The sequence below is a fragment of the Lonchura striata genome, chromosome 6, assembly GCF_050655825.1.
Source record: "Lonchura striata isolate lonStrDom1 chromosome 6, ASM5065582v1, whole genome shotgun sequence".
NCBI lineage: Eukaryota > Metazoa > Chordata > Aves > Passeriformes > Estrildidae > Lonchura > Lonchura striata.
The window spans coordinates 22694205-22711688 of NC_140708.1; the positions used below are offsets into that span (position 1 = coordinate 22694205).

At 40.3% G+C, this 17484-nt stretch overlaps 1 protein-coding gene across 5 annotated transcripts in view; it reads right to left on the bottom strand.

The window, feature by feature from the left end:
• MARCHF8 (membrane associated ring-CH-type finger 8) overlaps nt 1-17484 on the bottom strand; it is an 85504-nt gene that overhangs the window by 56120 nt on the left and 11900 nt on the right. For 3 of the 5 annotated variants that reach the window (XM_085582484.1, XM_077784611.2, XM_085582482.1), the window contains exon 2: nt 7700-7880. In XM_085582484.1, the coding sequence (XP_085438610.1) occupies nt 7700-7795 (96 nt within the window). In that variant the 5' untranslated portion in view covers nt 7796-7880. Of the gene's footprint in view, nt 1-7699; nt 7881-8794; nt 8819-17484 lie in introns of those variants that run through there. The other 2 variants (XM_085582483.1, XM_085582485.1) reach the window with 2 other exon arrangements.

Genomic DNA, 17484 nt, shown 5'->3' on the forward strand with positions numbered 1-17484 from the left:
TTCCAATTACTCTACAATGTGTGTGCAAAGCAGTTGGTGACACAGCCCCAGGTTCCTGCCTCCAGGAACACCAGAAATGCTGCACCCTTAAAGAACATGGTGAAAACATGCAGTGCTCACTTAGCACAGGGGTGAAGTCAAATGCTGCAGACACAAGGACAATCCTCTCCCTGACACTAAAAGCTACCTGTAGTGCAGATGCACAAGGAATCAGATGCGGTCTACATTCAAGAAAATGAAAAAAAGTATAAACTTTTACTCATTTTCATCAACATCAAAGTAGTGCTTATTTACAGGAAGAGAGGAGTGGATTGTAAATAAACTTAAACCTTGACAAATAGGTGATTCTGCTCCTTTGTTTTTTGAATTCAATTCTTGACTCCTAAAAAATGAAATTCTGAATTTCAACCACTGACTTCACAGAATACATATATGGGCTTGCTCAGTAATAAAATTATGCTGTGACTTGTGGCTGTAAAAATCTCTAAGAAATTTCCTAAAACAGGACCTATGTCTTCTGCCAGAGAGAAATGTTTAGTAGCAGATGAGAGACCATCACTTCTGGCACCAAGAGAAGCTAAATGAATCCCAAGGGTGGATTTTGTTTCTAGGTGTGAGGAGTATTGACTCAGAGGGTTGTACTCCTAACAACCTAGATTTCACCAAAGCAGGGAGGAGCAATTTCTGAAGAACAACTTCCCCTGCCCCTATCAAGAATTATTCATATATGGCATAAAGGCCAAGTAGAATTAGCTAAGTTCAAGATGCAAATCTAAGCCTATATATAATTTTGCTGAAGCGCCAACTACAAACCACTGGGGTGCAGGGTTGAAGGGGAATCAGCAGCTTAAAATTAGACAGTTTTAAAACTCCCCGAGGTTCAAGTACATTAAGGGTACTACACCATACCTCCCTGGCACAATTGCTAGTCTTCCTTCTTCTCTTAAAACAACCCAAAACAAAACACCTTAAAAAACACAAAACCCAACCTACTTTATTTTACCAGGCAAAGAAACACATCTGTCTGAGAGATCAAATCAACAAAATCATTCATTATGCATCAATGCATGAGGCAAAACATCCTACAGGAGGAAAAAACATCTGTACTTCTGGGGTGTCTCATTTACAGAAATTACATTTAATAAACAACGAACTTTAAAAATGGGTATGCAGGAATCTGACAGCCTCACTTGAAAGAAACAGTATAGCAAATGAATGATGAAAATCAGTGCACACTACAATCAAGTCTTGACTAATGTCTTTGTGGAGCTGAGGTGACTTCAGCAACACAGGTATTTATATACACATATACATCACTGTGGGATCATGACTGACACGCACATCTCATTAGAAGGCAAATAAACAAGTATGCTTCTGCCAGGGAAGAAAAAAAAAACCATCTCCAAAGTCACGAGCTCACATCCAGGGCTCCCTTTATGGAAAGCTGTTGCACATTAACATACACCAGAAACATTAACAGACCTGCAGAACACCACTGAAGCATACATGACTATCATGTAATTAAACAGCATCAGCACTTCTTTTAGAATACAGTATTTTTTGAAGAATGACTACTCTCAGCTTACTTAAGTTAGCTGCTAATAAAAGCCAGACAGATTTTGTTAATATCGGAGAGGTGGTTTAAAATACAGGTTAATGCAACTGCTAGAGATCATAATCATTAAGTTTCTGGTCTTGAGACATCAAAGTAAGGAGTTCACATGCAATAAGCAAAGTCAAAAGAGAAATTGTTAACATATGGGTGATTATAAGCAAACTGCAAAATCTGAAACTGACAAAGCTTCTTCTCCAAAGAATCACTACCTAAAACTCTGCTGCTGGAGCTATTGCTGTTAGTTTTCATAATGTTTACTGAATTTTTAAAATAAAGAGTTGTCTCTTCTTTTCCCTCAAAATCCTTTCAGAAACCACTTCCCACACTTTTCCTTTTGTAATTCATCCCCACTCAGCAGCCATCTGCTCCTTTCCTCACACACACACACACACACGCTGTACACACTCCAAAACAAACACAATGCAGAATCAAATGGCGTGATCTGACTTTTTTGTTAGGGCTGCTCAAGCAGGAGCAGCTCCCTCCCATCCCATCCCCTCCCTCCCACTTCCTGCCTCCTCTCTTCCCCCTTTAATCGGGGTTTGCTGGGAAGCAGCATGTGCCAGCTTCCAGCAGTAGGGCTTCAGAGGACCAGCTTCTCATCCTGCACTCAAGCAGTTTCAGAAGAAATTCAGCAAAGTCACAACATCTTGCACATTCACCATGACCGCCGGCAGGAGGAAGAACCCTCTGCTCTCCACACACCCCATGCCCACCATGCTCTGCAGCAGAGCTTTGGGCCATCAGCACAAGTGTCTGCAGACTGGGACTCTGGCAAAGCAGACATCTCAAAGGACCTAGTGACAAAGGCTTCCAGCTGCTCAGCTTTTATCCATACACTTGAAGCCCTTTACAAGGCTAGTCAGCAGTGCCAGCCCTCTTTCACAGATGAGAGTCAGGATAGCACGAGGACCCAAAGGATTTGACCAGTGCCATCTAAGCAGTGTGGTAAAACAAAAAGCCCAAATTAGAGACCTGGCTTAATTCAGGCCTGGCTTCACTCTGTGTGCTTCTTGACAGTTTTCCAGGTACCAACACCAAAGGCAAGGTAAGTCATGCTCTTGCCAGGAACACGTGGGACAGTAGAAGAAAGCCCTTAAGCTGGCAAGAGGCATTAAGAGTGGAAAGTGTAACTTTTTCTGAGAAATGCTTTATGATCCACTGAAAAACACACCAAGTAAAAACCAAGATTTGAATTGTCAGGAAAGGTCTTCAATTCCCACCCACTGTGAGCCTATGCTTATAAGAAGTACAGCAGGAGAAGTACATTCTGCTTCTCACAGAAGAGATAAAGAATACTCAGACAAAAATCCTTCCACAGTTAGCCAGTCTCAAAACAAAGCAAACTTCAGAAAGGAAAAATGCCAGACCCCATGTTAATATATGACATAACTACACATAAACACACAAATCACAGTACAAAAAAAAAAAAAAAAAAAAAAAAAAAAGGGGTAAAATTTGCAAAGGATTTAGAGCCTGGCTGCTTAATGAATGATTTGGTTTAATGGGCAAGCAAAACCAAATACACCCCACAAAGAACCTAGCAAAGCCTGAGTATCTGAACCAAATTCAGCCACTCAGAGACTACAGTCAAAGCTCAAAGTCCAAGAAAAGTGAATGGAGAAAGTCAGAGTGCTTCTGGACCTTAAAAACAGCTAAGTGTCACTCTAGATTCAACAACATAAAGCACACACCTTTACCTTGAGAATACTGATCTATGACTACAAACTCTTGCAAATGCATCAAATTGCTTTTTTTCCCCTAAGTCCTGCTTTTCCAGTAAGATGTGGCTTGTTTGAATCAATAGGCCATAGTGCCTTTCCTATTACAGGATGTAGGAGATCATTACAAAGGCAGAATAACTTTATGAAGATGCATCACAATGTGCTTCTCTCACCATAATTTCATCCAGACAAATTAGGCACTCAGCATCTTCCAGATGACAGCTTTGAGAAGCACTTGGAGATGTCAGGGACAATCACAGCATCTCTGCGGAGCATGTAGCAGCCAGTAATACTAAACAGCACTTAGAAAACAAGAGAAGCGGGCAGAAGGGAGTTTCAGCTGATCAACTGGAATCAGCAAGTTCAAATCTGATTAGAACATTGATCTGCATCTGTGATAAATGCTGTGTGATCTTTGATAACAACTCAGTATTGATTTCCAGGTTGAGGCTATTGAGAAGAAACAGTACTGTACCCAAAAATTACTTGCACCAACATCTCATGATCTCTCATTCCATCACTGATCCCACACATCCCTGATCTGCTTATGAGATCTGCAGAGATCACAGCACTGGAGGCCATGGCTGGTGCACATTTTTAGAAGAATGGTGAAAAGCCATTGCTGAGGCTGAGCTATTCACTCACTGCAGTAACAATAACAACTGGTAGTAGACATCAGTCTACTTCAGTAAGGAAGAAGACAGTCCTCAACAAGGCAATGCTATAAGGTAACAAATGCAGAACGACACCTCAATCACATGCCAACAACGTTTCCTTGTTTCCCATCAAATCCTGAGACTGCTTTTGCATGCACTGCCAGCACACTGCCCACCAAACAGGGGAAGGGAGTTGTAGCTTCTCACACACAGTAGAGCAACACTCCCTTAAATCAAGTAAGCATGAAGCTATTCCTAGTGAAGGGTAAGTAAGAAGCTAATGATGGTTATTAATAGCCTTTAAAGCTATCAGTTCATCTGAGTTAAATGCAAGAGTAATAATCCCTTTATGACCTTCCTTATTTTACTGGGAAAATGGACAAAGTTTCATGAAATACTGCTGCTAACCTCAGATTTCAACTATTTTAAATGTTGAAAATTACATTAACCTGAATCTATCAGGCTCTTTTGCATACATACCACTGAGGACATAGACCAGGTATGGTAGGCAAAAGCCTTTCCTCCTAATAATTCTTCTAATTCAAAACTATTTTTGCCACAGTCTTCCACAGGTATTGAGTCTACATTTTAATCTGACATGAAGGATGCCTAGATATTATACATCACTCAATATGAGAAACTGGATTGTAATGATAAAGGTGGTAAGGATTTCATGCTGTTCTTCACTTAGTCACAAAACAATAGTCCAGAAAATTTCCCCTTGTAGCAAGAAAAACTAGGAAAAAACCAAGCTTTAATGTGAAATACAAGGGCTACATCTTGACCAGAAGCATAGAAGAGAAGAAACAGTAAGAAATCTGTACTGTTCACATTGAGAATTCTTCCTCTGCAGCTCTACAACAAATGCAGATAACTAACCACATCCATAATCACAAAAGATAGCAGAATATAAAGCATGTTCTGTGAAATAGGAAAACAGGCACCTTGGTCCTTAATTTCTGCTGCTGTGCTTCTTGAGCCTTTCCTCCAAAGGACTTCTTACAATACAGGATGCAGGTACCAAAAAGCCAAAGTTCTGGTTTGAAATAGCAAAAATGAAAGCAAGACAAAATTTCATTTGCTAGATGACACTCTACCTTTATTTACAAGCTGTGTCTAAAGTCAGGGTGTATAAACAGAAGAGGTATGTACATGAGTCTGCTCAATCTATAATGTGCGCACCTGGAAATGCCTTGGCCTAAGAAACGCAGTACTACAAAGCAAACCTACATATTTATCTATTTAACCTAAATATTTATCATATTTAACATTACTATTGGCTTTGATTGTGGTTTGATTTTGTTCAGATTGTCAAGTGGCTTTGTACAACTCAAAATATTCTAAGACCACAGTGTACACATTTGTTTGAGTAGTTTACTGTTCCTGCACAGAAAAAGTAAGAAATTTACTATTCTTACTGCATAATAAAGGTAAGGTAAGAAAATCATGGTACTTGAATCTAACTGTGAAATGTTGCATGTTTTTCTCAGAAACTATTGTACATTTCTGCAGGCATAAGAACTGCGTCTAGGCCAACCACTGCATAAAGAAATAACTGTGACCTATGTCATCTAATGGGAACTATGTCAACTAACGCAACTGAAATATGAAAGTATTGAAGTAACATGACTTTGTACTGAAACACTTTCTCAGTTTCACCTAGTATCAATTTCTTGTACAGTAAATGTTATCTAGGGCACAACAACTATCTGAAACTGCTCAGCAGATTTGCCCAATACAGCATCATGTTCAGCTGCATTGCTGCTCTTTATCTTAGAATTGCTATCTCAACAGAAAACAGGATTTTGAAACTAAAATATAGTTTAAAATATGGCAAGGATAATCTAGAAATTCTTTTTCTCTTGCATCCCATCTCCCCTTTTACTATATTCTTTAAATATGAGCAAAGGTCAGTCTTGTCCATTGCATCTTGACTGCATCTAAGAGTTAACAGGGACTCTGACTATAAAGTCAGAACATCCTAACTGATGCAATATGAAAATTTAACTGGTGTTCTGTTTCTAATGTGCCAAGGCTTGAAAATATAACAGCAACCCAGCAAGGGGAACAATAATCAACATTTCAACTAGTTATCACAAAGGAAACACAGGGGATATTTGTTAACACCGAAGTCACTCTGCTGGAAATTAAAAATATGTTTAGAAGAAGAGTTGAGACTCTCACTTCTGAGACCACTGTGTGGTTAGAGGCACAAATTGTACTGATCTGCCTCCTAATCCCCAGAGCAGGGTAGTAAATTCACAGCACCGCCCTGCATTTGACAAAGGAGCTGCTTCACTCTCAGCACATGCAGTTACTGCATGGGAGAGCACCAAAGGGAGGAAACAGCAGAGCCCTCTTACCCAGGGAGCTGCCCAGACAGTAACTGTATGTGGCAGGTGGGAAGTGACAGATAACAGCAGACTCCTGAGACAAGGTGCTTCATGGATTTAGAGCATCTCCTCTGTGATAGTAACTTCTTGCCTAGTTCTGGCAACAAAAGACAGCAGTGTGCCAGCCTAATTAATTACTGGTTTAAGAATCTGAAGGACTAGAATCCATTTTAAGATGTTATTAAGAAAAATACTCAAAAAAAAAAGCCAATATCAGGACAATTTATTTCTCCTGGTGACTTTGATAGGTGCAATCTGGACAGCTGACAGGTGAGAAGGGGCATCAGGGCAAATTATCCAAATACGTCATAAATTACTCTTTTACCCTACTCAAAGTAAGTGCTGGCAAATCCCTTTCTGTAACATGGCAGTGCCTTTCTAGTCCCTTATACATAAGCTACAACCTATCTGTAGTCAGCACCACTCTAGGTCTTCTCAGAGTTAACCACTGCTGAGAAGTCCACAAAGCAAGCCCTGTAGCTGTACCATAACATGAATGCTCTCCTGACGTCATTTTATGTTACAGCTAAAAATCCACACAGACGTTTCTGTGGAACTGACAGATAAAATAAGATCAATGCAGTACAGTGTACATTCAAGCACAATGCACATTAAGGTTTTTGGGCTAGATCTGCAGACACAGCCCAGATAAGGTTGACATGTGAAGACTAGACACAGTCTAGTCTTCTTCACATGCTATTACAAACTGTTAAGTAGTGTATTGAATGGGTTTTACTTATAATCAGTAGCTACTACAGATATTTTTGCATTAGCACCACAGCAAGACCTCACACACACACTCCCAAATTAAGAATACAAATCATATTGCATAAAGCAGTACAGTATGTATACATATGGGTGTATACAGCCTTCCTTGTGATATTCTAGTCACTTTGAAATACAGCACAGCTACTACATGCTACCAAGAACAAATAAAAGCAGGATGCATAACTACATATAGTGGTTCACATTCCACATAATTTTTCTTTAAATACACCTGTAACAGCTTCTACAATAATGGTATTAGAGCCATCATCCAAATACCTATCGGCTTTGGATTCTTATGCAAAATAGATGGCTGTAGCTTGCATTTTGCAGAAGTTACTGAACAACAACCTCTAGAATTTTGCAGTCAACTGCTGTAAAATAGCAAACAAAAATAAGAAGATAACTTGGTAGCATTTGCCCTCACTAAAAGCAGCAGTTATGCAAGGAGTTGGGGCTTTGGAAGAGAATCAGGTCTGACTTGGTAACCCCTGTAATTTTATACTTAGATAACTTCCAGTGAAAATCAAGCATATCTGACAGTACCTGTTCCTCTTTTTCTTTGGTCTTGCTCCTGGAGACTCTGGAAGAGGTAACATCCTGAGCTGGAATGACAGAGATTTGATGCAGTGGCATGTTCATCACACCGCCTTGTTTGGTCCTATCATTTACAGGAAGGAGGCTTGAACGCAGTGCTCATTCTGTGCCATTGTAAGGCGCCTTGCAACTAAAAAATAAAAATATTAGATGATGTTAAAGTAGCTTGAAATGCAGTAATTTCTAAACCAAAGCTATGCCATCCACTGGACCAAGACATACGTCTTATTTTCTCTGGATACTGGTGCGCTTGCTGGGTGAGAAGAGACACAGAAATTTTATAGAAGTTTAACTAGACAGGTCAGAGCACAATTAATGCAAAATGAACAAATAAATTCTCAACCAGTTCTGAAAGCATTCTAAGAGCAGAACTAGAGGGCAGGGATCATGCTTGAGTTTACTTGGAGAAGGAGGAAGAGCAGCTCTCCAAGCTGAGCACGCTACCTGGACGTGCAGGGAACTAAGCTCATAAAGGTGGAGCTACCTAAAGTGCCAACCCCCCATACTGAGTCAAACTGCCTCACAAGTCACCCTAAAAAAAAGTGAATGCTGCAGATTTGGCTAAAAACAGACAAAAGCCTGTATTTAGCTCTTATCATTCATATAAACCTGTACCAGTTGAAAGATGTATCACATGAGCTGTTCCTTTCCTAAGACTATTAGGGATTAATACAATCAAAATCCCTCATGAGGGATTGTGAATTCACTGGATGGACTATGCACACTTCATCCTTCCTCTACTAATGTAACAGGGAAGCATTACACATAGGAAAGATAGTGATAGACATAAATTAGCCAAAATTGGCAATGAAAGGCAGGTGGAGTTAACCGTACCTTTTATTAGATTAGTGAAGTTACAATAAATAAAAAGCTTTTTGAAACATGTAATATCATGGAGTGTTTATTTGGAATGTAACTTGCCATAACTGAGACACTATCAATAGTGTTTAAAGAACACATTAGAAAGGAATTAACACAGCAGAGACTATATTAAACAGGGTAACTGAATGATGCACTGTTCTTCTGTTTCCATAACATACCAACCTTTTGTTTGTCTTTTTGAATCTGAAAAAGCAGAAAAGAGAGAATAGATAAATGCCCTATGTATTATGTTGTTTAATAATTTGGAAGTAGTATATCTTAGCACTTACTAACATAATCTTAATTTATACTGCACACATTTTTTATTTAACATTTAATTGGAAGTTTTGAAGATAGAACCAGACCATTCTGCATATTTAGTGGAATCAAAAACCTAAAAAGCTTGGCTTATTTCCACTACACTCCACAGGAATACTGCAGTTGTGTAAAATGAAAACAGGATTAACTATTTTGATTGGTTTTGATTAAACAATAGAAAAAAAAAACAAATTCCAAGGCACTTTATATATGGACAATGACAGTTCACTATCCTCTTTTTACTTGTGGGGGGGGAAGAATTATCAAAGGTTGTAGAGAAAATCATGAACAAAATTGAAAATGTAAGCAAGGCCTGCTGCATGCCAATCACACACTCCATCTGCTGCATGATGCTGTTTGCCCGTTTGAGCGCTCAGCCAAGTTCAAGAGCTTTACTGACACGTGGGCAGGATTTGTATTACTCCCAGAGAGGCCAAGACAGAGCATCATAAAGCACACATGAGAGCTTTAAAGGCAATGCCTCCATAACTTTCAGGCATCACTTACTTTAAAACTAAAATATATCAGTATGCATAAACTGGCAACAAGGACACTTCCTTACTGGAGGACAAATGGAAACACGAGATTTAACAGCATTATTGAATCCCAGAACAAAGAGAAAACACAGAACCTCCTCAGATCCTCCCCACACCTGCTTAGTTACATCCTCTAAAAGAGCCAAGCCACAGGGAATATAAACATGGGCTGAGATGGGATTATCAAACCACAATCAACAAGGCAGGAAGGGAAGGTATTTTCCCAAGAAAACACAGAGAAAGGAAATCCAGAGAAGATTAAGCTTCAATGAAAATATGCCAGGTAATATGTTCTGTGCTATTGCCAGTAATAACAGAGCAAAAGTGAAGAAGTTTTGCTCTGTCTCTCGCCTTGAAAAGGGTTCCAGGCTTGCAGGCAAGGACACGTTATGACTATAAAGAGAAAGGAAAATTATTGGAAAACACAGTTAACCCTCTCTGATGATGGCAAACAAGTCAAACCAGTTCTTTTTGCAGGTATTTCAAGGACAGCATGTGTTAGAATTCTTTGAAAGAGCTCAAACAGCAGATATAATCCAACTGTGTATTCAAAGATGATGTGAAACAGCCCTCCTCCGGTAAAGAAGCCTGGCAGACACTCTAATAAAGCCTGCCTTTGTTCAAGGGTGGCTTAGAGAAAGCTGTAAACTAAACCCAGATGCCACCCTGTCGCATCCCCAATCTGCTGGGTCCCTAATAATGCACACAACTCAAATTCGGTCTGTATCAACCTAAAGCACTTCAACTCCTAATTAAAGGATAAAGTTACGTGAATGAACAGACCATCTGCAGTACTGAGTACAAACAGACAAGCATGCCAGAAAACTAATGCCACTCAAAGCTAGGTAAGACAAGTCCCACAGGATATTTCACAGCTAAATTAATTCCACATCCTACCTGATTCAAAGGTGAGGAGTTGGGCACCTGCAAAGAGGGATCCAAACTTGAAGCACATCAAACTGGGGGCCTGCTAAAAAGGAAGAAGTGCTAAGAGCACTAAGTGCTCCTAGACAGTCCCTTCTATTCAGGATTCCAGTTAGATGTTTAGGCCATACCTCACACAAAATGAGAATTCCTTATTACTACAGCATCTCCATCCAACAGCAGAGTACACTTGCCCTAGAGGCGGCAGGTAGGGCTTCAGCTTTCTCCTTCACTGTGTTTTATTTGGTTTATAACTTCCTGCAAAGTTGGCTGGGGCACATGGGAATGCCAAGACAGAGAAGCTTGAAGGTCAGTTGTTACTCTTATCTATAGCCATGCTGTTTCCTAAAAGATGGACTCCAGTCATACTCCCATTGCAGAGAGTCTTCAGAAACAAATGCCATTGCAAAAGACAGAAGAGGTCAAAATCCTGGCTGCAGAGCGCCCAGATGGTCTTAGCTCAGTGAAGCTAAGATTTCACCCACTCATGTTTTGCTTTCTGCAGGATAGACAAACCAGTAACTAAAAATGCCTGCAGACATCTGGAACCACACCACCTAGGTCCTCATTACATTGTCAGAACCACAGAGCTGTGGCAAAATCAGTCAACTTCAGAGAAAACAGGATGGAGTCTCTCAAGGTAGTTGAGAAGTACAAGAGGAAGGAAAAGCATGCACATGACTTGGGCCTGGTGGCTGGGGCATTCCCTTGAACAATAAATCTGACAGAAGCAGAAAATTAGGCTCTTCTGGGTTATCAGCAGGAAGTACTTGGTGTAAAGGAAACCTTCCAGTCTGACCATTCACATGACTCTGGCAGTTGCACTCCCAACATGAGAGACTTCCACTGCCGGGATTGAAGCCTCTTCAATGCAGGAGGCTCCTGTGAGCCCATGAGACCCCTGCTTGACTCCCTGCACACCCCACTCAGTCAGACCAGGTTTCCTTACTGGTTAGTCCCCAAGTTTCCCATGGCATCATCTCAGATGTCTTGTTCCACAGAACAATTTATTCACAGGGCAGTAACACAAACAGCCTGAACTGGTGCCTCCAAGCTGTACCCAAAGAAAAGACTCCCAGGACTTTTATCCCATCACAGTCTACCTGCACACATATCTCACTCTTTGTCCTGAGTCCCCTGCTCTTGTGCTGTAACTCCCAGTGTCCATCCACCCACCTGACTGGCACCATTCATCTTCATGCCCTTTGCTGTCCAAGAGGTTGGCAATTCATGGCCTCTTCTCAGTCTCCCATCCAGAGCTCAATCTGTATCTTGCAAACTGAACTACCTGCACCAGATGTATCCCTCAACAATGAGAAGGGACAACAACAGGAAACCTCAGTATAGCAGAAGTAGGTGGAAACCACTTGGAATTCCCACTTTAATCATCCACCCTGCCAAGACCTCAGTTTTGCAAGTGACAGCAAGAACATGAGATAAACCAAATGAACTGTAACTTGCTGCATTGTTAATGTCAAGTGCCATTGGAAGAATGCAGATGGAAGTCCTTCCTCACCTGCCACCTACTGCAGCCTCTGCCCATTACATGTTCCAAAATAAAGGCTAACTACTCTTTGCCAAAGATTCGCAGCTGGAATGGGGCAAGTAAGTACAAATCATAATTTCCTGTCTGTGGTTTGGTATATACAGACATGCTGTCTGAACAGCAGATTCTCTTAGGTCACTTACACTTCAGGAAGTCCACCATATTCCCTTGCTACACAGGGTATGCTGGAAAACTTCAACAGAAGCCCTGGAGCATAGTGGCACTGGCTACAGATGTACACAGGTCTTACCAAAAGAAATGCATCCCCAGGATGCATGTAAGTGCGTACAAATGCTTTGTATTACTTGGAACGGGAAAAAATACACCAGTCAAATAGGTCAGTTGCTTTCCTGTTTAAAGTACAATAAGTATTCTGCATTAATATAATATGTCTTTATATGCATGACACATATGCCCTGGAACCTGTGGCAGAAGGAAAGAATTTCACCTGTAAGTTGTTCTGATCTGCCCCAAGGTTTCTTAACGTCTCTTCAACTGCCCTAGCCCACAGTAGTGATGGTGAGCAGCATCACCTCTGTCAGTGCTCTGACAATCTGTTGTAGGGTGGACAGGTTAAAAATAAAGCAACAGATCACTGATGCCCGCATAATGCAGATACTGAAGTACCATCCACAACCCTGCCATGAGATAAATCAACCTGTAGACTGCAGGGCACCTTCCAGATGCAGGCTGAAAATTCTGCTCAGAGACTTTGTGGATGCTGCCAAGACCAGATTGCTGCCATGCAATCTGGTCTTCTGAAACCTCCCCTCTACACAGCACAAAGCCTGACCAACTAAGGAAGGAATGGAAACTCCCTGAAGAAATTTGCTGCTAGATGGTATAACAGTTTAATCAGCTGGCTTACTTGCTCGTAATACGACTTGAAACAATCTACTAATGCAGATTTGGAATCTGTTTTTCTGCAGGAGGTCTTGATGTGAAATCTCAAAGTTCCATTTACAAAACTCCTTTGGTTTTGTGTTTTTGTCATTGTTCTGAAGGTATCATCCAGTGACTTTAGTAAATGCCTGTGTGCATCTTAACTTTTCCCAGCTACTTTGACATTTCAGATGGATATACCTTATGCCTGCTTTCTGTACACTACATTTTCCATATTTGCAAATATTTCCAATCCTATCAGCTTGTGTTGGCTCCAGTTTGAAGCTTTTATTTATTTCATTTTGAGCTTGTTCGGACTCTTCCCCTACTAATGTATCTTACGTAATCCTCTTCTAGAGATGACAGATGTGCATTTTCAAAAAGAGGATCCTGCATCTGCGTTTCATTTTAGTTTACTGTAGCTTAATCAGTACTTTGTTAACAGCAGTATTTAGATGTTATAAAGCCTCATGCACTTCACATGCATTGGTTAACTTGACAAACAAATCTAATCAAGAGAGCTTAAGGGAGAGGAACTAACACTTCCTTTCCTGCAGTACCTTTCACATTTCCCTTCTAATGTTGTACTAACCCTGAAAAGAACCCTTGTATTCAGACCAGGCAGATATAATTCTGGATTATTGCAATTTACAGCTCTGAGTCTGCCCATATACCTTGCACTGTTTACTAGTTTAGCTGTAACTTCTCCCTTTATTATCTCAGTTGCTCCATTCCTCCATCAGCTACTGTCTGAAAACTAAAGAGCTTCAAGACTTTAAGTTGGAATATATTTTTAAGTCATGCTATTGAGTATTGAAATAAAAAGAAATACTTAGAAAAGGGACAAGAGTTTCTTCTGCAAGTTCCCCATCTTCACTTTGAAAGCTTCTCAATATACAGGAATATACAAGCATAGACTACACAAAATCCACAGAGAAACAGAGGTATCTGCCAGCTCTGACTAACTTCTCTCTAAATAAGAATAGTTATTTTTACAAATATAATGCACCTAGACAAGTAAGCTCTTAAACTACAGTCTCGGTAAATAACGGTCCTAGAGCTCTTAGCAACCCCTTCCCATGATTTCAATGGAAGCTGAGCAGGATCTGGACCTCTGAAAAACAAGTTCCCTAAAACCTGTTCCCTTCAAATCAAGTCAGCTGACAAACGCAATTATGAACTAGCTTGGTTAGCATTCAGGAAAACAAATGTCACTTCCCTCTGTTACAGTAACATAATAGCAGTCATTATAGTCCCCTTGAGAAACAAAGAAATTACTTTTGTCTGCCCCTACTAAAAATAGCAATTTACCTGCATCAGAAGCATCACTGATCATTCCTGATGTTCTGTGGAAAAACAAAGCACCAGGTGCTCCACACACACCTGGAGCAGTAAGCTCCTGCTACAGATGCAAAACTTCTTTAGCATCAGCGATCTGCTGGTTCACAGACATTAAGAAACTCCCTTTATGTATTTTTTTATGAAACAGACCATAATAACATCAGCAATAATCCCTGGGACAGTCTCAAACTACAACAAGCAAAAAGAAAAGCAAGAGTAAAGCAAGAGTTAATGTTTCTCTACATTGGAAAGTCCTAACGGTGGAGACCGGGAGAAGTAACAGACAGGACTCCTGTTTTCTCAGCCAGCAAATTCCTCTACCTGCTCCACCGAATTCCTAAATCTATTTGCAAAAGGGGGTGCCATTCACTCTCTTGTCTCAATAATCACCATTTCTCCTCACCCCTTCACATTAAAGACATCTTGCTTCTGAACAGAGCAAGAACATGAATCACACTCACAGCAAGCTGTGAGTCTTCACAGCTTTGCTGCAAGCAGGACATTACATGACAGCCTGTTTGGGGTTTGCCTTATCACTTTGAGCCATGATCCCATCAACTCCCAGCATGAGTAGAGACTGGCTTCCTGAGAAATTAATGCCCCTCTCAGAAAAGGCATTCTATTCTTCACTCCAATTTGGCACTGAAGCCACCCTGCAGATCAAAAATTGTGTCTTAATCACACAACTTTAAATTTTTCTAAAGATATACATGAAGATTTGCTTCATTATAATATTCATTGTCAGAGAATATTCATTGCCTACAGCATTCCTACAGTTTCTGAGAAAAGCTGTCTTTCCTTCTTCACTGCATGTCCAAAAGTAATGCACAGCAGTAGCCTACATGGATTCCATCACAGTGTGAACACAGGTTTGGGACTGGTCCACCAAGACTGCTGCAGCTGGTCGACTGCAATTGCAGATCGTCCTGCAATCGGCACGGGAGGTCCACAGTACAGAGGGGAGTACAAAAAACACTCCCCTCACCCCTACTCACGCACAAATGCAAAACCCACAAAACTATGACATGCCTCAGAAAGCCAGCGAGTGATATCAAGGACAAGGAAACACCCCAGACCTCCAGAATAACTGCAAGTCTATTGGGAAAAAAGCCCACACGATCATTGTGATTTGGCAAAGTGCTCCATGTGACAATTGATATTCTTTAAAAGAAAATGTAATGAAGATTATAATCCAATGGAAGAAGAGACATACTAATACATGTATAGACCAGAGAGAGAAATTTGCAGGTAAATTTCTAGCCTAGCACACAAGTCCATACAGGTGATACAATGTAACACCTATAGATAATTTATGATCCTTTCCCATTCTCTATTACAATCCTTTTGGTGTTCATAAAACTCTAAATCAGTTTGGAAATCCAAGGAAAATTGCTCTGTCTTTTCATCTTCAAAATTATTAAAGATTATTAAAAAATGCACACACTTACATTGAAGACAACAAAAGCCTGGGTTTCTCAAGCAGTATAAATATTTGCAATGCAAGACAGTGATGAAACAGAACAATCTCACCATTGTTCAATGAGGACATTGCTCACATTCTATACTGTACAGAGATAACAACAATGCATTTTTAGGAAAATTCTGTGCTACATCACTTATTTTCCATTACATCAGAGATGAACAGTTGTAAAAGCCATTTACAAACACAGGTACCTAATCAACAATTCTTCGCTATTGTTTAATTGCTACCAGGCAAAACACTCCTTTTAAGGCAGAGTAAAAAGAATACACTATTGATTTTATGATTCTGTGTTTTGAAGAAATGTGAAATCATTCCTTCTTTGTCTTCAGGTGAGTAAGAAATTTCCAAAGCCATGCACATAAGAATGTATGTATTTTGAATGATTTATGAGTTAAATGTCAGGTAACTATTTATAGGTTTAAGTTACAACATGTTTTTGCTGTGGAAACTTTAATAAAAATCTAGATTTCTGGATCACTATGACAAGCCTTTAAACTCTGAAGAAACACCTATAAACCACATTCTTTAGGACTTGCCCAAAGCAACTGGAGAGCCTAAAACCAGAGTCTGCAGAAGTTCAAATACAGAGTAAAAAGAGCAATGTACAAACATCTTGTACCTGATTCTTCTGCTAACTTGCATGAAACAGATGAGTTTGATTTCAGCCATAAACTCTCATATTTTAAAGTAACCTGACTTCTGATAGCAAACTCACTACCAGAAGTCATTTGTAATCCCCCAAATTTAAAAATTCTATATACATGCTAAATACAGGGAGATACCATGAGTCATTAAAGACTTCAGTCAGAAGTTTTTATTGGGGAATATACTCAGGCACAGTATGTTTCCCTAAAGGCTTTATATTTCTATCTTTATCCATTCTGATACCTTCTCTGTACATTTGCTATGTCCAAGAAGCCCCTGTGCAAAAGGCAATGTGGGAAGGACCAATACTGTGACCTGCATGAGAATTTGTCCTTCAGGCAGAACGTGCTGGGGGAGTAGGGTTCAAAGACATTGCTGCTCATCTTTAAGCATCACCAACAGTGATACACTGTTGAGCCAGTGCTCAATGGCTGTGTTTTAAGAAGGCAAATAATTGGAGTTGTTTGGTTTAGTGACTTCTGTGCAATGGAAGGATAACAGTACTTCCACTTCCAGGCTGTTCCAGCCACACAGATAGCTTTTGTTTTGTTCCTTACAATGGCAATGTACAGTACCTGGCACAACCAAGAGCACAGACTGAAGCGCTACAGTAAGACAAGTAATAACATCACTACACACATCTGAGTCACTCAGTTTCACACCTGCATTGCCACCAAAAATTGCCAAATCTTGATTTGAGAAAGTTGTTCAGCAGACAAAGATGATGTTTCTCATTGAGTTCAACATGAAAACTAATGCCTATAGTTTAAGAACCTCTGTGTCATAGCATTACCATTAAAAAGTAAAGCTATATAAAGCCCATAGGCAGAGTCCAGCTCTGTGAACAAAACTAAATCCCTTCCAGTGCCACAACAAGACAGCCACTTCCAGCTGCAACCTTATCATGGGATTTGCTAGGTGGTTAAAAAGGCTGCATGTGTCCATTGTATTTTAAGTGTCTTGGTGTAGTTTAAAGGCCAGGCAACTGATTCCAGATGGCTGACAAACAGTCCCACCCAGGTCCCTGTGCCAGAGCTGACACCGACACGCGCTGGCAGCAGTGCAGCACCCGCACAGGGTGTTATTGCACACGAGCGTGCTGGCACGTGTGTGCTGGTTCTGACCATCCTTCCCCCACAATAGTACTCTGTGCCACCCAAAAAGAAGGAACTGGCATTACTGAAACCCACAGACAAGG